This window comes from Aquarana catesbeiana, linkage group LG10 (assembly GCF_042186555.1).
Source record: "Aquarana catesbeiana isolate 2022-GZ linkage group LG10, ASM4218655v1, whole genome shotgun sequence".
NCBI classification, from domain to species: Eukaryota; Metazoa; Chordata; class Amphibia; order Anura; family Ranidae; genus Aquarana; species Aquarana catesbeiana.
The window spans coordinates 170,412,219-170,434,945 of NC_133333.1; the positions used below are offsets into that span (position 1 = coordinate 170,412,219).

The 22,727-nt window shown below is 42.6% G+C and overlaps 1 protein-coding gene across 1 annotated transcript; it reads right to left on the minus strand.

Annotated features, from left to right (window-relative positions):
• Nucleotides 1-2,618: 2,618 nt before the first annotated feature.
• On the minus strand, nt 2,619-21,446 carry CCNL2 (cyclin L2). Its single transcript, XM_073602958.1, has 11 exons — nt 21,172-21,446; nt 14,519-14,593; nt 13,157-13,266; nt 11,523-11,643; nt 11,365-11,429; nt 7,547-7,646; nt 7,349-7,453; nt 6,818-6,959; nt 6,621-6,741; nt 5,070-5,162; nt 2,619-4,107 (listed from the first exon to the last, which is right to left on the minus strand). The coding sequence occupies exons 1-11, from the start codon at nt 21,379-21,381 to the stop codon at nt 3,759-3,761; spliced, it is 1,491 nt and encodes a 496-aa protein (XP_073459059.1). The 5' UTR covers nt 21,382-21,446; the 3' UTR covers nt 2,619-3,758.
• Nucleotides 21,447-22,727: the final 1,281 nt, after the last annotated feature.

The following is a 22,727-nucleotide window of genomic DNA, read 5'->3' on the forward strand; positions in this document are numbered from 1 at the left end:
GACCGCTGTATAAATGTCACTGGTCCCACAAAAAAAAAAAAAAGCGTCAAAATAGCCACCTATTACTGTATACGTTTCAATGGCAGGGAAGGGGTTAACACTAGGGGGCGATCAAGGAGTTAAGTGTGTCCTAGGGAGGCGTTTCTAACTGTGGGGGCAGTGTAGTGACTGGAGGAAGAGAGACACATCGCTGTTTCTAATCACTAGAAACAGCAGATGTCTCTCCTCTCCCAGACAGAACGAGGGATCTGTCAGCTTACACTGACAGATACTCTCTCAGGAGCGATCACAGCGCCGGGCACGTGCATCAGCTCCGACGTCACACGGTAGGCAGGCCTGCCAAGTTTAAGGGGCCAACGTACAGATATGGCGATTTGCCCAGGAGAGTCAACCTGCCGCAGTATGACGGCAGGTCGGCTATTGGTTAACCTTAGGAAAAAAAATAAATGCATATATTGCAAAATAAAAAAAATTGCACATTTGGGAATAAGCTCTAAGCGCGTTACTGTAATGGACTTAGCACTATTATCAATGTTGGACTGTTTTTATACATCGTTCGGCCCTTGTGGAGTTACTATTTCAGTCTCTAGAGTGCTTCAGCAATTTGTGGCGGCAGCTGGGTCCAATTATGCATTTGGTAGTGTATGTACACAATTATGTATTTTGGAGTGCAGGAATGTATTAAGGATACTACTATTAGTGCTGGAATGTTTTCATATTGTTGGGTTTGCACCTTCAGTTCAACTCTTGGTGATGCATCACTGCACTCCCTGTGTTTACACTGCAAAAATGAGAGCCTAAAATAGTAAAGACAATTGTTTTATGGGGAGGGAGTATCTATTTTAGTGTTTAATATCATACTGGTGGCTCCTTGTCTGCACACTCAGTAATGATTTGGTAGCAATGAGTAGATGTAGTCAGGATCTAGACAGATTGGGCTGTGTAAGTCTGCTTTCAAAACTTCAAATACTGGAATAATAATAATATTAAAAAAAAAACCTACTGATCCCATCTCCAGCCATTCTTAAGGTAAGGCTGAGCAAGAAGTGTCTGCCCTGCTGCCAGAACACAAGGTTGTATACAATATGAATATGTAGCTGATGCTACATCCAGTGCTCACAGCAAGTGCATGTGAAATAGTTTGGAGCAACTCAGTACAAATGAACCTTTTAATGTCATAGTAAATCTGGAGTTCAGCTTTAACAAGCAGTTAACCCTTGCATTTTACGTAGATGTTAACTTCTGGGGTTGGGCTCAAAGGGAGAACACCTACTTTATACTGTATTTTTTACATGATCCCTTTAACATAGTGCAGGCATCTCTAAACAGCAGACCATGGCCAGGACATGGACCAAGAGACAATCCTGTCTGGACCACTTAGCAGCCTGGGTGGATTCCTCTATGTACTAACCTGCTTGTGGCTGCAGAGGGCAGGAGGCCACATGTCAATTTGACATAAGTGCACAGATCTCGCACATCAAAATTCAGCCAAGTGTATAGCCAGCTTTAGCGCTATAAGCATTGGCAGATCCAACTTAAAACCATGCCCATTACCACTGTTTGGGCTGGCAGATTAAATGCATGACAGAACATTTGCACATAACAGGTATCGACCAGTCCAATTGTCCATTTTGTTATATTAAACAGCAGCAGAGATTTCTCTTGTAGCCATCCACATGTAAAATCAGCAGGTCCATTCTAGGACCAGGCAGTTCAGAACTGGTGTCCATATATGTGGGATAGTATTCTGACGCAAAATTTGTGGCAAATGGCATAAGGATTGGTAGTAGGCCAAGTGTGTTTTTTTTTTTTTTTTTAAACACAAAAAAAAAAATAAATAAAAATGTAGCTGGTGCACAAGCTCAGCAAACAAACAGCACTATCCCCATTTGTTAAAATTACCAGAAGGGGGAAGAACCCCAAACTAAAGAACACACCTACTTGAGCTTGTATAAAGCAGTTTGCTTAAAGTAGCAATCCACACTCCCATTGGGATTTGTGTAACATTTACAAACTGGAGCCAAATGGTACTTCAAACAAAGTAAATGCTTTGTTAAAGCTTGCCATTCACACTGCTCTTTTACAAGCTGAAGCTCGTGTGAAATTGGCCTTAAGTACACTTAAAGTGATAAAGTTGTCTTTTTTTAAAAGCAAAAACCATGTTATACCTACCTGTTCTGGTTAATGGTTTTGCACAGAGGTGCCCCGATCTTCTCGGGTCCCCCGTGGCACTCCTGGCTCCACTCACCTGCCAAGTGCTCCCAGAACAAACTGCTTGCTTGTGAGGGTACCCGAACAGGCTCGCTCCCACCCCTCTTATTGGCTCATGCTGCTGTCTCAGCCAATGAGGGAGAGTCCCCAGAGAGCAGAGATGCTCGTGCACATCACTGGATCGAGATGGGGCTTAAGTATTGGGGGGGGACACTGCACACAGAATGGAATGCATGAAGGTAAAAAAGCTTGAGCCTTTAAACACAAATCAATTTTTTTTTTTTTTGCTAAAAGTACCACGTTCATTTCTGCCCCGATCATGAAACAGCCGGAGCTACAACTATGCAAATGAGCAACTCTTTAACTGTCATCGATGCATATGCTGTGCAGCAAGAAAAAATTAAATATAAAGTACAAAATTCAATACTTTAATGAAAGAAAAAGAAATACAGCTTGGATATACCAATAAAACTGATATGGCCTGGCTGTGTCTTGTTTCATCATTTCAACAAGCAGAATGACACATCTTTGCATTCTTTCAGCCATCGAATATCCTGAGTACAGTGTGCAGATCCATTAATAAAGACATAAAACATATGCAATATGACATGTCTCGTGGCTGCTCGTGTCCGGCACGAGCCTCTGAAGATATAAAACAGTACAGAACAGTCCAGAGTATGTTGCTCGTTTTTGCAGAACGTCTTCCACAAATCTTGACCTGGTCACATTAACATGTTGCTATTTACAAATGCCCAAAGTCAATTTAAGGCTGTGTAATCTTAGAGGAAGGGGTTGGGATATCAAAAAAGACCTAATATAGGTCAATATTGTGACTTTACTTACATATACAATGTAGCCATGAAAGACTGCTCTGGTGTAATAATGTTTACAAACCTAATAAGGCAGTGTCTGAAGCTGTGGAGTACCCCAAAGAAGCCTGCTTTTTTGCCCAATTTTTAAAGGAAAAAAAAAAAAAAAAAAAAAATTGACAGGTTGCTGTGGGTTACTGCACCTTCCCTTTAAAGGGCAAGTTCAAACAAAAATCGTTTTGAGCAGATGCTGAAGAGTTAAATCACAAGCCATTTTTTTTTTTTTAATTGGTGTTCTCCAGTGTCAAGATCCTCTTGCAGTAGTCTTGGTTCTGCTCCCCTGCTCTGGAGTCCAATGCCCACAACAGCAAGAGGAGTCATCACTTCTACAGCTTTTCAGATGTATAATCATGAGAGAATTACCACTTTAAAAATGAGATGGGGTACAGATTGGACATAAAGGGAAGTGGCCAGTGATTTAACTGCCATCTACTAAAAACAGAATGCCAGTGTTGGGTTGACTGACCCTTTAACAATCAAAATGCTCATGTTATATCTACAAAGGCGGTCATTATTCTGAACATCTAAATATTTCATTGGTCAGGATCAAATGAACTTGTCAGAATTCAATACGTTTTCTAGTAACATAAATAGGTGGGCTGTTGGGTTTCCCAATATCCAAAAGATCTGGCACTAAACTGTTTAGCTGACTCAACGCCAGGAGGTCCACTTCAGCACTCATCTTCGGTGATGGCTGTGCCCAGAGTAATCTCGGTCATAGCTTCGGTGGCTCGTCCTTTCATAGGAGCGGGAACGTTCCCTCCGTCGCTCATTATAGTAGTGGCTTTTCTTCTTGTACTTCCGAGCTTCTGGACTTTCACGTGATCGGCTATAGGAAGGGGAGGAACTTCTGCTACGAGATCTTCTCTTATGTGTGTTGTATTTGTAGTCAGCACTCTTTCCATACACATGTCCTTTAGAGCTTTTGTGCGAGCCATAATTGTGTTTTCTTGGAGGGGAATCGCTACGACTTCGGGAAGGACTACGGGATTTTGATCCACTTGATGTAGAGTAACTTTGACTTTTCCTAAAATGGTTTAAAAGAACATCTTAACAGTTTTACTGATAAAGATACACTACTTCAGGTTAAAACAAACTGCTAGCACAATGGTTTATGAATTCCCACCAGACTACAACTATAGTAAAGTAGTTTACAGCATATTTTGCAGATGGACAAAAAAGGATGGGGAGGGGGCTTTGCTGTGCATGATGAACTAGGTGATTTGCTTTACAAGCATAGTTTGGTACTTAAAGCTAGGCTTGAAAAAAAAAGAAAAAAAGAAAAAGCTACAAATACCATAGCTGCCGACTCGTAATAAATTAAACCGTACGTTAATTAGTATGGTTTTCGTACAAAAAAAAAAAAAAAACCCCGTAAGAGCAAGACTACGCATGCTCAGAAACTACATACAAAACTAGTCAACACATTACATCACTTCTAAAGTTGTATTCTGTCGTCCGAGAATTTTCGTATGACGAGTAACCTCTTCATTTCGACATGAGACCAGCATGAAACAAAAAACGGATGAATGGTATTTCGAAAACCTGATCGTATGTACGCGGCTTTAGTGTGTCAAAGCCTACCATGCTAGACCTTATCTCCCCCCATTTAACGGTGTTCATACCAGGGCTCAGGCCTATGAATAATTTTTGCTGGAGAGGGACCATCAGAAGAATAAATAACTTTGCCTCTCAACAGGCAGGTGACAGTTTGAGGCTGGGTTTATACCTATGTAATCTGATTCTGTCAATCGCACTGCGCTTTTGCAAACTTCTTTGGGGAATCAATACCATTGACACCCCCTGTGGTTCAATTTCAATGCGCTGTTGGAAACACACAAGGTTCGCTGGGTTTCCCCGCAGCGTATGTGTAATAAAAATAGAGAGAATATATATATATATTTTTTTTTTTTTTCTGTGAAGATTAGTCTACAAAGCAGATGGTTACAAAAGTATCGTTTTTAGAAATTCAGACACTCCACAACTTACCTTCTTTTTGGAGACCCTGATCGAGATTTGGAACGGGAAAAGCTCTTCTCTCTGCTTCGACTGCCGCTTCTGCTGTCCCTCCCTTTAACAATGCTGAAGAGGGAAAAAAAAAAAAAAAATAATAATAAAAAAAAAAAAAAGGCGCTTTGTGACCCAAGCTTTAGCAGAGTATTCCCCAAACGAATCCTGGGTATCAGCTGACCATGCTGCAGTGTAGACAGACTAAGAGGTTTACCTTTAGTAAGCAAATGCGTTTTGCAACTGGAAAGTTTAGCTCCCATATATGCAACAGTATTTATCTGTTAAGTCAGATCTGACAAATCGTTTAGGAGAGGTTATAAAAACGTCCCATGTACATTAAGCCTAACTGACAACTGCGCGGTCACGAGACGTTATACCCAAACAAAATGTCCCCCCCACCACAAATAGAGCTCTCTTTTGGTGGCATTTGATCACTGTTGTGGTTTTTATTTTTTATGCTATAAAAACCCCCAAAAGACTAACAAAATTGGGGGAAAAAACCAAACACACACACTTTCTGCTACAATACATAAAAAAAAAAAAAAAAAAAAAATAGTATTCACCAGTTTAGGCCAATATGTATTCTGCTACTTTTTTTAACCAAAAAATATCGCAATAAGCGTATATTGATATGTAGATGCTATAACTTTTGCACAAACCAAACAGGAGATTTAGGGACTTTATCTTATTAATTGCTTTTACTAGTAATGGCGAGGATCAGTGATTTTTAGTGCGACTGCAACATTGCGGCAGACAAATCTTACCAAGTGACACTTTTTGGTGACCAGTGACACCAAACAGTGATCGGTGCTATAAAAATGCACTGATCACTGTATAAATTGCACTGGCAGAGAAGGGGGTTAACACTAGTGTGATGAAAGGGTTAAGTGTTCCCTAGGGAGTTGCTTTCTAAACGTCAGGACGACGGACTGACTGAGTAGAGAGCAATCGCTGTTCCCGATCACTGGAAACAGCCGATCCCTCTCTCCTCCTCTGTCAGAATGGGGGATCTGCCTTGTTTCCATAGGCAGATCCCCGTTCTGCCTCTTCACCACGATCGCGGATGGCCGGCAGACATAGCTCCTGCCATGCCTGCAGTACCACATGCAGACCGACGTACAGGTACGAGGATTTACGCAGCTGAGCCGCCTTGCCGCAGTATATATGCAGAAGGAGGTCAGCAAGTGGTTAATTCATTCTCTGCATTAAGGGAAAAAACATCCAGTCTGCAACTCTTACCGGAGTTCAACTTCAATCCAGCACTGCTTGCAGCGTGTCTCGGTGCTCTCCCTCCTAACAGGACAGATTGATAGCAGCAGGAGCCATTGGCTCCTGCTGTCAAATGTGATGGGGCAGGGTCAAGCCTGTCTATAAACAGACAGCACGGCTCAGGATCAAGCCTGCAGGTGTGCCACAAAAGGAAGAAGCTTCCTATGACTGCACACTGAGAAGTAGGTAGTCTTTTACTCCTAGGACTGACCACGTGATTGAGGGACAAAGTGGCATAGACCATCATTGTCTAACACTTACCCATTAACAGGACTTGCCGAAGTAGGCTTTTTTGATCCACCTTCTAATTTCCTTTTGGCATTTTTCAGTGCATGCATGGCAACAGGTGAAGGCTTGTTTCCCTTCCCATCTTTTGGAGATTCTGCAAGACACAGCTATTAGTTTTGCTCAGGAAAAAGCAAAAACTTGCAGCAAGGCAGAAGTGGAACACTACATACCAGTTTTTGTATTTGGTGAAAATTCCGGACCATTGTCCAGCCTTGGTGTTCCTTCAGGAAGGAATCCTTTTGCCTTGGCCTTAGCCTCTTCTATCTGTATCTTCCGTTTTTCCACTTTACTCTCCAAGACAGTCAAGTCTGCCTAAAATAGGAGAAAATGATTTCAGAAAGCTGTACAAGCTAGACGTAGTCACAGAGTATTAGTAACTGTAAGCGCAAACACACAAGTCCATATATAACAGGAGCTATAAAGTGCTGAGCAACTTCGTCCATAGGGGACAGGCTGGAAGTTCAAGGGTTAAGTGGTAACTAGTAGTGTAATGGTTAAAGTAGGCTGGGCGGCTGCTGTCCTCAGAGAGCTGGCTCTGTGATGGAGAGAGGGGTAGAGAAGGAAGCGCCACCTGAGTGTAGTATTAACACCTGGTGTCATTAAACATTTGTCAATACTACACTCAGGTGGCGCTTCCTTCTCTACCCCTCTAGAAGTACTCACAGGGCTGAACATAATCATGAAAATAGTAAGGCAAATACCTTTTTGCGGCTATACAGCTTTAAAATCTGAACACAGATCTCACGAATGTCTTCTTCAGTAGCACCAAATAGGAGGAACCAGTGTGGACGATTTGGGAGACCGATCTATAGAGAGAACAGTTAAACTTTAGTTTAGATACACAGCAACACTGTAGGGAGGGGAAAAAAAAAAAAAATGCCACCAATGAGCATACTGACCTCTAGTGTCCTTGCAGCCAAATAAATACAAGCACAAGCAATTGTCTCAGGGTTGAATCTCACAAATACGTCTGTGCGAAGGCTGTCATTCATGTAGTTCCTGAAATTATAAAAATGGAAGAATTGCACACTTATGACTGCGCTAAAACTATACTTCAGTGTTGCTAATCTAGCATGTGTTTGGGTGCCCAGTCTCAAATATAGGGAGCACAAAGTTGAACTGTGATGGATGGAGAGCCTATTATAACCTAGGTGTATTTACACATACATAGCATTGTTAAATTTAAAAGGTGCAGCACTGCCTTTATAACCAGAAAGGCTTATGAATGTCCATTCTGAGGTCCAGATCCTATAGATGAAATCGTCCCATTGGCAGAATCCAGTCACATAGGCGTGTCAACTATAGAATCCACTTGTATGGCAGAACTGGAAGATGTCCGTTCAGGATAATATATTCCAAGGAAAAGCAATAATTGATGATGTGCTGCAAAATACTGTAAAGATTCTAAACCGGTTAGATTGAGGCTTAAAGCACAACTACTGCCAGGCTATAGACATTCAAAAACATTTTATCAAGCAGTAAATAAGCTTTAAAACAAGTCTTCGCCAACCTCTGTAGCTACAGACACTAGAGCAAAGTTCTAAAAAGAAAGTAATCTCAGCATTCTACTAACCCAACCACCTTCCTGTGCTCCCTCACTGTAATTACATTAGAGATTACATGGCCTGCAGGCTGTCAAGTCACTGCTAAGAGGGGTGGTGGAGCAAAGCCTGCAACTAATAGAATGTATGTGTATAAGTGCTTTTGCCGTAAACGAGGATTAATACTCACAGTACCAGCAAGTACAGATCAATGAGGGCTTGCCGTAGAGCTTATTTACAGTTGGTTTAGAAAATGTCCATAGCTTGACCACAGGTTCTCTTTAAAGTAAAGATGTACTGAAAGTGTGGTAGACTGATTAGCACAACAGACCGGATCAATTTACTGAAGAAAAATAGTCAGCAACATATTCATCTCATGAACACCTTTCCTTTAAAACAGAACCCAAAATGGTACTAAAGCCACATATCAGAACACAGTTAAAACGTAAAGTTCTGCCTAAACAGTATTTATATTCGATTTGGCAGACACTAAAAAAGCTAAAATGTTATAATTTTGCATTGGTGTGGCCAGCATAAGACATTACAAACAAATTATGCTTAAAGGGCTAGGATCACAAAAATGTATTTCTATGGGCAAAAATAATTTTACTCCCCCACCCTTGGACATGCCATTGTCTTTCTCCACATGCAGACCAAGCTGTCTAGCAAAAAAGGCACAGAACAGTTATTAAAATGGTCACTTATTCACATGGTTTTAAAGTAGGTTCTAAAGTGAGCAGGGACTGTGCGACATGGTCATTGGCCACAGTATGTAAAGCTGCAATAAATCAGAATGCAACTGCCAAAGACCTGCATTGGTCTTAAAATATATACCAGTGGAATGCCTTTTAGTATCAACCCCAGACGTGTACCCTCCCTGAAAATTACAAGATTATGCTTCAACCCAGCTGCTAACGCCACCACCGTCATACTAGAATGTCTATGGGTAGTAAGGGATCTGGCATTAACAGCTAAATGATATTCTGTTGAGGTTATCAGGAAGGGCCAGGGCTTAAATTTCAACTCAGGAAGATGAGGTCCCATGCATTACCTAAAGTCAAGGAGGTATTTCAAGGACATAAGGATCAACTGAAAAATTAAGTCCTTGCACTGTTTTTTTTTTTTTTTTTTTAACCAAAATGTATAAGGAATTTAAATCATACACACACACCCCTTCCCTTTTGCTAAAGTGCTTTGTCTACATGAAAAAACATGGAGAAAGATAATGGCACCTGGGAAAAAAGAAAACTGAATACATGTACTGGCTCTGTGCACAGGGAAAAAAAAAAAAAAAAAAAAAAAAGGATATCATGTAGTAATTTAAAGGTTCTCCCAAACCAATGTTAAGGATTTTTAGCCAAGAGATGACATTGGTGGCTTGAACCCCCTTGGTCTTAATTTTTTTTAATACTTACAGGAGAATCACTAGGGCTACAGTACCCCCACCCCCCAATCCCTCCTGCATTATCCACAATTTAAAATAAATGAATAGATGACTTTAGAAAGCTAGCACATTTATCTCTCATCACCATGAGTTATTCAACCCACTAGCAGCCCTAGTTTTGGGGCTGACGTTCTTTAACTGAAAATCATGCGTAATCAGACTAGCTACTAAACAGAAAAGCAATACTGTGCAATATCTAGAAGTAGAGAAACACTAAACTAATAAAAACAGAACAAAAAGGCAGTGTAAATGTCATTGTAAGAACAAGCATGAAAAAGAAAGAAAACCATGACGAGTGATGAGCCCAGGTACTTCACTGTAGATATACCACCTGACCAGAGGCAGCCTTCTTTCTGGGGAACCTGGTTGGGACTGACTGAAGACGGCAGCTATCCCTGCACCAAAGCGCTTGGACAGCAGAGGAGAAGTCTTAGTCACTTACCCTCAGAGGCTAGCCTTTGATCAAAAGAGTACAGAAAACACAAAGTTAAAACAGGCTCTCCATCCATTTAGCACAAAAGTACCAGACAGTTCAATCAAATACTCCCCACCACCCTACCCCAATTATTAGCAATAAGACAACATGGCACAAGCAATATAACAGACCATTACAACTAGGTAGTCTGCAGTTTTATACCATGCACCAAAATCTTTCAAATACACTCAAAAAGGAAAAAAAAAAAAAAAAAAAAAAAAAAAACACGACATGTGATACCTGCTCAGAAGCCATTTATGACTAAAGAGATCAACTTGCCCACTTAGGACAAAGACTGTGCAAAGCCCACCCCCTGACCATTTTGTACACTGGGTATTCTGGTTGGGCTTTATGCCGACAGTCACTTTGTCCTGATTAGGCAAATAAATGCAGCCTGCTAGTGTTTAGATGTGGTAGCTGCACTTTCACGAGTTTTTGCCTTGTGATCCTGCCAACACTTCCTGACGTAGGGTGACATCGTTGACTGCACTGCATCTATGGAGCAGTAGTTTTCACCCTAGCATAAGAAACTGCACAGGAAACAAGGACATGACATTCTACCAGATTTAACTGGTATTTTTCTGTACTTGTAGAAAATGAACTTAGCCTGAAAGAGAAATGCAGCCACAACATTCTAGGACTGGTAAGCTACATTATATTACATGTTTGATCCTGGATCTAGATATACTTTAAACTTAAAATGACAAATTCACCTTATTAAACTAGTTCATATCACTGGGATTCCTACATAATTTTGTTACTGGTCTACAGTTCAAATGCCAAAATAGACAGTTAAAACCCAACGTATAAGCAATTTCTTACAAGAGAGACTGGAGAGGGCTAACATTTATTGGCTCCAGGGGGCAAGTAGCTCCAGGCATTGGTAAGGAATCGCCAAGACATCAGGGATGTATGTAATCAGTAATGTTGGATGACAGTATATTAAAATCTTAACACTTTGGGGTTTTTTTACTTGCTATTCAAAAGCCATGAGCTGAGTCTTGAATAGGTGCCAACACTGGCAGGGGCACACTTAATAGCTCTCCCTGCTCTTCTCTCCAAATATGGCAAAGCTGAAGCGCTTCTCAATCAGATCTTCTAAGCCAACAGCTGCAATCAAGTGAACTGTTAATGCCTTTGGGGCCGATAGGGTGTGCGAAGCACTGCTAAGCAATGCCCTACGTATCCCGCAAGCCATGAAAAAGGTTTACTGTACAGCTAAAGTGTTCGATAGATACATGAGAACAAGTAACTCACCATGATGTCTGGACAAGATGCTTATTGCGCTCAGACTCCAATACTTGCAGATACATCACTATAATCTGAAAATAATTTTAGAAGATTAGATGGCAAACGTGGACAGGATCACAGAACAAATTCACATAACAGATTCACAGAACATTCCTTAGACTCACTTTGTGAGGGTGCTTCACATGGACACAAAAACCCAGTTCTTTTAGGATCCGTCTTTCAGCTTTAATAATTTGGTTCTTTAGGTTCACATAGTCCTGATCCAACACCATTGGTGATGGTTTCCTACAGAGGAAAGTAAACATATCAAGCCTCTGCAGTAACCAGATTCAATAAAAGTGTAGTAAGAACTAGGGGAAGGGTCAAAAGCACTCTGTTGGAAACTTAAATAGTGCAGTAAAATGTATAAACGGCAATTGCTTGACATAGTCAGACATGCAAAAACCACTCTAGATTAGTAGTGGTTCCTAGAGGGAATTTATACCTGGACACAAGACAGCCAGTAAAGAATTATATAAAAGCAATTGCAACAGGATTTTTGGTCTCAAGAATATCACCAGTTTGACTTTCAGACCAATCGTCCACTATCTGAGCAGCTGATGTTGAAGAAAAGGACTACTTGGTCACAGTTTAAGCTCTGTACATCCCCTTTCTGTTTAAATGGCACTATGTAGCAGCCCTAATACTGAACAGGTTTGGGGATTGACTGTCATAATATACAAAGAAACCAATAAGGGCAACTAGTAATTATTTAACTGCACTATCCAGTGTGCTTTTGAGAGCTTTCATGAGAAACTAGAATATTTGCTGAATAAAATAAACAAGGATTCAAATATATAAAGCCAAAACAATCTACTGCTATATGTATAGTTGGAATTCTGACAGCACTCCAGCATAAAATCCAACTTTGCACAAATTGTTGAGCTTGCATTATGTTCAAGAACATGTGGGATTTGTGACAATTACCATACTTTATTTGATTGTAGCCGTATTAGTGCAATTGTGACAGAGAAAATTGAGTACTGTCCGTGATACTTTTTTTTTTTATTTGCACTAACATACAATTTTTCAGGACAAGCTTTCGGGGTATGTCCCCTTCAAGGTCCAAGCAGTACTCATTGACAATTACCAGAAAGTTATTCTAAACCAATCGCCACACAGATAGTCCTTAGATGCATATATTAAAAGTGGTTGTAAACCCCTCATCATTTACCATAATGCATACCCTGCACTAAGATAAAATGTTTGAGGATGTGTATTGCACCCCCGCCCCCCATACTGCCCGACCCCTATGTCAAGCCAGCGCTGAGCCCACCTGAAGCTCTCCCCTCTTCTCACAGGCTTTGCTGAGAGCAGTGGGAGTCATTGGCTCTCGCTGCCGTCAATCAAATAATGTGTGGAGGGGGCTGGTCGAGCCTTGCTGTCTGTGTCCAAAGATCAGGAATATGCAATTAGCGGACCTCCAGCTGTTACAAAACTATCATGCCTCTGGGTGTCATGCTTGTGGCTGGCAGAGTCTTGCTATGCCTCATGGGACTTGTAGTTCTGAAACAGCTGGAGGTCCGCTAATTGCATATTCCTGTCATAGATGAAGGCAAAGCAGCTTAGGATCGAGCCCACAGGTGAGTCACAATAGAAAACCGCTTCCTATGGTGGTACATCTAAAATGGGAGGAGTCAGGAGTGCCTATGGGGGACCCCAGAAAAGGTACAGCGGGCAAGTATATCATGTTTTTATAAAAAACAAAAACCACACACAGTAAACTCTTTGTGCAGCCAACCTGATCAAAAGAACTTACTGTTTCTCTCTCAACTGGCGAAGTCTGTGAAACACATTAATCACATCCCTGATGCGCCTTGGTGCCTCCTCAATTTTGGAAGCCAAGTGGAGACAGGCCATTGAGACATGCTAAAGGCAAAAAAAAAAAATTTAAAGCAGTTATACACAGCCATTGTTATTTGCCTATAGAAAGATGCAACATGTAAACTGAAACCATATATGACCGTTAGAGATGCACCACAATATCGGCCACCAAAACATTTTGGCCAAAAATGGTTTTATATCGGCATTCAGGCTGTTAAGAGAAGAAGGCGCCGATAAGGGCGCCGAAAAATGCACACGATTTTGACCCAATTTTACTGTGCTTATGGTGTGTTTTTCAGAGGTCATGTGACTCAAAAACTGCATCAAAAACACAACACGGGCACGTTATGGCTGTGTTTGTAATGCATTTTAAGTGGACTGTTTTAACTAACCAAAAATGCAGCAAGCAGGGTTTTTAACCCCACAATGGAAGCCCAACGGACCAGTGTGCAGATATACATAGAATTTAAAGGGATACATTTTTCTTGCGCTTTCATTACGCTAAAGGTGCCAATAATTGCCAACGATAAATTCATATTAAAAATTACAAAGTCGAATATAATACTATCAGGGCTCAAAATTTCAAGTCATGAGCTACTAGCCAGGCCTCAAGGGTTACTTGCCACCAGTTGCCCCTCCCAACCCCTACACTGGCCCACCCCTAAACACGCCCTCAAATGATCTCATGAAATGACACTTAAAAGGTTTTATGTAGAATTAAGTTATAAAAATAAAATTAACCACTTTATCAGTGCCCATCAATGCAGCCTACCTGTGCAGGGGAAGAGGATTGCCAGCCCAAAATGCAGAGGAACATTGTTGTAACAGCTTTCATTTCAATTGCCGTGTATTCCTGCCGCCACATACAGCCCTGCCTCCTGGCCCGGGGACTTTGATACACGTCATGGGATTGGACAGGTGTTCTGTCTATCAAAGTACTCAGGCCAGGAGGCGGGGATGAATGTGACAGCGAATGCGGGGAACACACGGTAATTGAAATGAAAGTTGTTACAGCGATGTTCCGTGCTCTGATGATCCGGCCGGCACTCTCTTCCTCTGGGCAATTACTGGGAGAAGAGCTCCAAGTCAACCCCACCTGCCAGCGGTGCTCACCCCTCCCTGCTTGCCAGCCCTCATTTTCCACTTGCAAAATGCGAGTAGGCGATTGGAAAATTTGAGAGACGCTATAAATATTTTTTAAAGACTGTTCTTTTCAGGCCAAGTGCATCCCGGTACCAAAAATTTCCATTCTAATGACTGAAGGTGCTGGATAAAGCAGATGGCTGGTTCCCCTTACCTCCATGGAATGCTTGACAAAGGATTTATTGTAGAAGAACCGCTGAAATAATACTTGTCCTGTAGCCATTGCCACCTGGAAAAAGATCACAGAAGTAGGAATTATTGTTCATGCACAATATTAGTCACCTTGCAAAAAAAAAAAAAAAAAAAAAAAAAAAAAAAAAAAAAATGAAAGGGCATATTTTTAAAGCAGTGAATAACCTTCACTGGTGGAGAATCTGTGTATTAAAAACATCCACCATGAAGATCTACACAGTCCATGGTTTGCCAACGGTCAAATCAATGCCTTTATAAATAAGCTCTTTAGAGTTGAAGTCTGACAAACAACGATTTCAATTACCGCTTAAGGCTAAAACGATTTAGCTGTGATCCTGAGAATGCTTAAACGTACACTGGCTTGTGGATGCTTGTTTGTACATGGGGGTTCCTATACTTAGACCTGGTTACAAAACATTCTGGTTACCCACAAGTGTTTTACCTACAGCTAATGAGCCTAAAAGTCTGCTCTCAAAACGCAACTCAAAAAACTAGAGCGTTTAAGTAAACCATCTTTCAAGGTACAAAGTATAGTATATAAACTGAAAACATTAACGTGACTATGAAGTCAAGGAGAGCAATTAGCACTCCTAGACAGCAGCCGCTGCCATGTGACAACCGGTTTCGTGAGGCAATGAGGAAATCAAGGGGAGGGACCAAATGAATCAGTACTGGGAATGTGACAGACTGTATGTTCCTGTTCAGCAGGCTAGTATCGGTTTTCCCAGAAACAGAACAAAAGAGCAGCTGCTTGAGAGGTGACATCATGTCCCGTGTTTAGACATTTTTTTTTACCCATCACTAGCAGTGTAGCAGCCGGCTCCAATCACTTTCTGAATGGCAGTCTTACACAACCAGCTGCATGCTATAATTTAAATAATAAAAACCATTCACGTGAATACATGCAATGTTTTATACAATTTGTGAAACTGTCCTTAAAAAGCAGCCTATTCACTTTGAATGGAACTTGAACACCTGAATAAAAGGTTTCATCTACAAACACATATAAGAAATGTAAAATCATGCCAGCATAGCGAGTAAAAAGAACTTTAGGAGTAAAGTACAGGATAACTAGAACAAAAAAAAAAAAAAAAAAAAAAAAGGGATTTAAACTATCCTAATAAAATAAAAGTAATGAGACGTGGTTCATAGCCAAGACCTGCTTGTGTACAGCCAGGATAATGATCATGTTTACAGGAGACTGTGCAGACAAGACAGATTACTACGTCTGGCTGTTCTCTAAACCTCATTACATTGTCCCTAATCCTCCGGCCACCCCATCTCCAGGTCACCGCGCTCCACATCAAACTGGGATACATTTCAACAAGTGGATATGTAATAAAGTACTGCAAACAAGTGCAACATCCCGTGCAGCACCTGGCTCCAAGAGTACCATTTGAGAAATACCCTTATTATACAGTATTATTATTATACAGTATTTATATAGCGCCAACAGTTTACGTAGCGCTTTACAACTTGAGGGTAAACAGTACAAATACAATACACTTTGATACAGTAGGAATCAGAGGGACCTGCTCCTTAGAGCTTACAATCTTATGATGGGAAGGTCAGCATTTGCTATACTGGAATGAGAATTTGAGATGATTTTATTATATCTGTAAGCCCACGCATGGCAATCTGACACTATATATTCAACTACAAGGAACCTAGCCACAGGTTGCTGCTACCATAAACTATGGCCGATCAATCTGATCATCTGCATATGGACAAAATATTCTGCATTCCTATGGAGGGCCTTTCTTAAAATTCCAAGGTAAACAGCCCCTCTATAGGAATTTATTTCTTTCAGGTACTTATATAGTGCCGTCAATTTACGCAGCGCTTTACATATATATTATACATTCACATCAGTCCCTATACCCTCAAGGAGCTTACAATCTAAGGTCCCTAACTCACATTCATACCTATACTAGGGCCAATTTAGACAGGATCCAATTAACCTACCAGCATGTCTTTGGAGTGTGGGAGGAAACCGGAGTACCCGGAGGAAACCCACGCAGGCACAAGGAGAACATGCAAACTCCAGGCAGGTAGTGTCGTGGTCAGGATTCGAACCAGCAACCCTTCTTACTGCTAGGCGAGAGTGCTACCCACTACACCACCCCAATGAATGGGATTCACTTGGTGCACATATAAAGAAGCCAGGGAGCGATGGGAGAAATTGCAGCAGCTCTCTCTCCCTATGGGCTGCACAGCACAGATCTGTAAGGAGCATAAACAGGAAAAGAACATTCTCCATACACATTACAAAGTAACTGTACCATCTCTTTTAGATTTACCAACACTATGCAATATGAAGGCCAACCCACCTGGTAGGGAAGAGGGGTGCACTGCCAGCAGGCAGTTAAAATGCATCAAACCACAAAAGCAAAAAAATTTACATAATGCAGTTTACAAGTCCCCATGTGATGGCTGCATTTGTTTACTTATATTTACGTTGCCTGATAATCCTGCTAATAGCACACTTCCTATACTCACTCCTCCACTGAATCTATAGAAAGAGCCTTGACAGTCACACAGGCTGAGCTTCAGACATCCTTTGTTCATCTCCATTACAAGCTGGATTGATGAGACTATTATACAGGATTTATATAGCGCCAACAGTTTACGCAGCACTTTACAAAAATTAGACTAGTAGTTTACACAAGACAGGGAGAGTTTTGTACCTTTCTGCTCAGCAGAATCACAAAGTCAGATATTGATACAGTTACTATAAGAACTGGAATTAGTGCCGGTTCACACAGGGGCGGCACGACTTGCAGGTCGCCTCACCGAGGCGACATGCACACGACTTCGGCGGCGACTTGCAAAACGACTTCTGTATAGAAGTCGATGCAAGTCGCCCCAAAAATACTACAGGAACCTTTTTCTAAGTCGGAGCGACTTGCGTCGCTCCTATTAGAACGGTTCCTTAGCAGAGAACGGGAGGCGACTTGTCAGGCGGCTAGGTCGCCTGACAAGTCGCCCCTGTGTGAACCGGCACTCAAGGTGGAATTCTGTATGGATCCCGTTCCAGTGACAACTGTCTAATTATATTCCTCTTACTTTTTAGAAAATTCCATTTACTTCCTGTTGAAACTCAGACAGGAAGTTCAGAAGTGTGTCCAATGCGACACGCATAAAAGCTAAATTGACAAGGAAATAAAATCCTTTCATACCTAATCTAAAACAGAACATTTTGACTATACACACACAAACACAGATTAGTGCGGAGTTCCAGCCTGTTAAAAAAAAAAAAAAAAAAAATTTCAAAATGAAAAGTCAGCAGCTACAAATGCTGTAGCTGTCAACTTAAAAGGACACTTTCCTGTCCAAGGATCCCACGATGTCGACAACCCGGGTGCCAGGCATTGCAATGGAAACCAGCAGTGAATGGTCCAGTCATCTTCTGGGGGACACGCAGGTCCCAGAAGGCAGTGGTGAGGGGAAAGTAGGGGCAGAGACACAACAGAGATCACCGTGCGGCGATCTTACCAGGAAGAGTGGGGCACCTGTCAGGTACCCGCTCCACCCAAAAGTGCCAAATGTGGCAGTGGAGCTCCGCTATAAGGAGAAACTATGGAACTTTAGTCAGAAAATGTAATCCTGCTAAATCACTTCAGACTGGCCCCTTTTTGCAGGTATAGCTATGTAAAACATTAAAAACTAGGGTCTATACTTTTTAAAAATGCCAAGTTGCTCTCCATTGCTAGGCACAGCAAGTTTGTAGAAGACGATCTGCTTACCGTCTTAAAGCAGAGTTCCACCAAAAAAAAAAAAAAAAAAAAAAAAAAAGAAAAAAAAAAAAAAAAGGAAATTAAATGTCGGCAGCTACAAATACTGTACCTGTTGACTTTTAAAATAAAGACACTTAAAATAAGGACACTGTCCAGGGCGCCTGCGATGTCCTCATCCGAAGCCGACCCGTCCCTCAGCTCCAGGTGAAGGCGCTGGCATCTTCAGTAAGGAAATCAGGAAGTGAAGCCTTGCGACGGAGGAGGGGCCCGGACATGGCGTAGATCACCACGGATACTGCAGCGATCTTTTGCCGGAAGTGGGAACAAATACTGTATTAGACAGGTATCTGCTCCCTCCTGAAAGGTGCCAAATGTGACACCGGAGGGGGGAGGAATCCAGACAGCGGAAGTACCATTTTGGGTGGAACTCCGCTTTAAAGGTGTTGTAAAACCTCAAGGTTTTTCACCTTCATGCATTTAGGTGAAAAACCTGCAATGCAGCAGCCCCCCTTACCTGAACCTGGTCTTTCCAGTAACATGGTCGAGTACACCAGCTCCAGCGTCTTGGGTCCTGAATGGATAGTTTGATAGCAGTGCAGCCGTTGGCTCCCGCTACCAAGTCCTGCTGTCTGTGTCAATGGACGCAGCAAGACCAGAAGCGCGCCCCCCACCAGTGCCCCGAGGGAGAGCGGCTCTCCAATGGGGTACTCAAGAGGAGGAGCGCCTCTGAGGGACCCCAGAAGAGGAGGATCGGGGCCACTCTGTGCAAAACCAACTGCACAGAGGGAGGCACGTATGACAAGTAAAAAAAAAAAAATAAAAAAAAAAAAAAAAAAAAAGGCTTTACATTTCCTTTAAGAGGAGTTAAACCCTCCTATCCTTTACACAGCTGCTTTGGTTTGATCTACAACTGCTGCAGATGTGATCAGTTATGGTTTGACAGTTTGGTCGAGGAAACAAGCAAATGTGACAGTTAAGCTCAGAATTCCAGGAACTTTTTTTGAAACTGTTAAATCGATGTGTTTAATTCTGCATTATGGATTCACTGCTGTTCAGGGGCTCTGGGTTTCAGCAAAATGGCAGCCTCCAGCAAGAAGAAACAAAATCAATCATGGAGGCAGTTTACAGCACACACTATATTTGGCAGCATATTTATTAATGTGGCACGCATGTTCCTTGCTAAAGAACATTTTTAATCAAGTTGTTATTGGTAAAGTTGTGCTTTAACTAAACTAAAGTGGCACTAAACTTTCTCAAACGGCATTAAAGCAATATTAAACCCAAAGGCAAACAATGTAACATAACAATTCTTAGATGTGATGGCTGCATTATTGTTTTGTTGGATTTTCTTCTCTTTTCATCTGGAGATATCTGGCCAGTAAGTCTGCTTAAAAAAAAAAAAACCATGCGGAATGGTCGCAAACCGCAGTACCTCAAAATCTCCATGGGCGACACTTTAGAAGCATTTACAGGTTACCCATTTAGCGTTGGAGGTCTTGAGCGGTGATACCACATGTGTGGTCTGAACACAGTTTACATACGCTGGCACAACTTACGTATGCGTTTGCTTCTGTGCTGAGCATGGAGGGATGGCTTGCTTTAAATCCCTCCCCCCTTATTTTTACTTATTTAACCATTATTTCTATTACAAGGAATGTAAACATCCCTAGCAATAGAAATAAGGATGACTGGTCCTCTGTATTGAGATCTGGGAGTCAAAAAGACCCCAAATCTCAAAAAAACAAAAAAGCCTTGAGAACTGGAAGTGACGTCAGATGTTGCTCCAGTCCTCCAGGGGCACAGAGATGAGCAGCGACCATCTTAGCCTCACCTGTCTCCATGCCCAGTTAACAGCCGCATCAGATCGCTCCCGGCCTTTACCAATCTGTTAGGCAAGCCCGGGAACGGGCACCTCTCCCACCGCTTCTAAAACTGATCCTGTAGGCAAATCCACCTAGGGGACCACTTATCCCAAACAGAAATCAGCCACAGGAGGGAAAAAAAAAAAAAAAAAAAAAAAAAAAAAAAAACCACACACACATTACCGGGGTTATGGCAGTTAGCAGTATTTAATGTCAAATTATGTAGTTTTACTACGGTCCATTCAGCAACGGCTAATAACCATTTTTAATCAGTGTGTTGCTCGCATTTGCAAATAGATAGGAAGCGTTTTGAAAAAAAAAAAAAAATATATATATATATATATATATATATAATTTTTTTTTTTTTTTTACACTTTGTTTACTACTGGTTTCCAGGCCTGGGTTAAAATGTCATACATCCCAGGGGTCCTCATGAAGGGAGGAGGCGTTTTCTCAGGTAAGAACACCCCCTGCCTGAGCCAAGAGCGGATGGATTACAGTAAACACCAACATAAATTATCTGCCCTTACTCAAGATGGCTGCAACTAGAGGGGGCTGAAAGTGAAGTATGTTGCGGCGTGGTGCTCGGCTGTTGTATAAATGCCACTTTAATGTCTTCATATAACAAGGTGAACGTAGAAGGGGTGGGGTGACGTGACCGGCTCTGACCCCATAGAGGAGAAGATTTGGTCACCGATCTATAAGCTTTTCCCATAGAGGAGAGCGGAGAGGGCCGGGGGCGGACAATGGCTCCCTCCATGTACAATCGCTCCATTCCTCTGGATGTATGGAGAGGATATACATTACACACGTGATCTCTCCAGAGCTCCGATCATCTCCTGATGAGTAGATTTACCCCCCCCTCGGCCACTCTAGGTCAGGCTCCCGCCCTGTGTAGGCCTCAGCCTCGGTATCCGGTACAAAAATCATTTCCATCCACCCGCCAGCCACAGCCTGTGTGCCCCCCCGATCCCCCCCTCTTCCTCCATACTACCATCGGCACGTCCTGCCCTTACCTGAGGGAGCCGGAGGAGAATGCCGGCTGACTGAATGAGCTCGCAGCCCACACAGCGGAGGTCGGTCTCGGTGTCATAGCCCAGGCCATCCAGCATGGACGCGGTGAGGGCGCACTTCTCCTTGGGGATGAGGCAATTCTCCAGAGAGATGAGCACCCCGGAGTACAGCTTGTCCCCGATCAGAATCCCCTCATTGGAAGCGGCCGCCATCTTCTCTCCTTCCTCCTCGAGTCTCCGGCACTGGGGCGCCCGCACTCCTCTTCACACAACAGGCCCGCCTACTCCATTCGGCACCATTGGCGGGTACCGGGCTCTCCTCGACGCTGGTTGGATTTCGAATCTGTCAATCATAAGGTGACTACGTCAGGCAACGTGAGCAAACGGCCTGCCGACCCCGCCCATTTCCGGCTGGATTACTCAAACCTGGAGATTCTGATAAACAGGCGTGACGTTGCCGATCCATAGTGCACCGCGGCCGATGAGCCGCCTTAGGCGGAGTGACGTCAGTGGCTGGTGTCATGACAATAAAGGGAAAACGTATACACTCATATGTTATTGGTTCTGCCCCTAGAAGGGATGGATTCCCACCCAAATAGAGATTACCACTAATTAGCTCTGTTATAAACATGTCTAGGCAGACCTGTCCTTGTGTGTTGTGTTAAAGTGTTTTCAAAGGTTATTTTCTATAATTCATTGAAGGACACAGGGATGGGCAAACACTCCACCTCCATGTATAAGGCCACAAACCCTTTGGCTTCCCTCACCACCAAATGTCCTTGGTGGCCCAAGAGCTCCGAGTCTGAGGAGAAGTCCCCCTCTGCATGAATGGAGCCAAGGGGTATATGTTCCTCTTTGCCCAAACCTGCTCTTTCAAGGAGCTTGGGGGTAGGTGGCAAAAAGCAGCAGGGACCTCAATGCCACCTCATCCATTTAAACTCTAACACATATGAATTACACAGGTTCTAAGGCTAATTTAATGCAGATAAGGCACCAAGTGAGTTTAATTACCACCTTAATCAGCCACAGAACCCGTGTAATTAATGTGTTTGGTTTCAAAGGAATGAGGTGGCAACCCTATCTCAAGGATAGGGATACCACCAGTGCTCGCGCCCTATGTGGCACAGAGGGGACCTTTTCCCAGGCAGAACCCTTATGTGTGGCCTGTCGATATTCCCCAGTTTTATTGGTGCCCGTCCCCTCGTCGGAAACTGGTCAGCCAGCACCAGGGCCCTAATTCACCCTTGAAACCTTTTCCAAATGTATAGCCTGTAGTTTTCATTTTTTTTTCATCCTGGAAGGCCTAATTCTTCTTTCCTGTCGCATCATGGCAGCATACACGTTGGGTTGTGACTCCACCTCCACAACCTGATAGGACCACATAGCTATAAATTAGAGAGTAGACACCTGCCCCAGTATTCTCTTATTTTTCCTCACCTGTCAGGACGCACGGATCAGCACCCCCTTACCGCTTCGCCCCAGCCAGGTTCTAGCCTCTCCTGGGTAGAAGTCCTTCTTGTACAGCCTCTAAACGAGCTAAATAGAAGGAGCCCCACTCT

Bases quoted from the DNA above. Each gene is read 5' to 3' on its own strand.
- CCNL2 (XM_073602958.1), bottom strand. From the start codon at position 21,381: ATGGCGGCCGCTTCCAATGAGGGGATTCTGATCGGGGACAAGCTGTAC. The intron at 6,742-6,817 runs GTATGTAGTGTT...TGTGTCTTGCAG, and splicing joins TTCACCAAATACAAAAACTG to AATCTCCAAAAGATGGGAAG. The intron at 5,163-6,620 runs GTAAGTGTTAGA...TTCCCTCTTCAG, and splicing joins TCGGCAAGTCCTGTTAATGG to CATTGTTAAAGGGAGGGACA.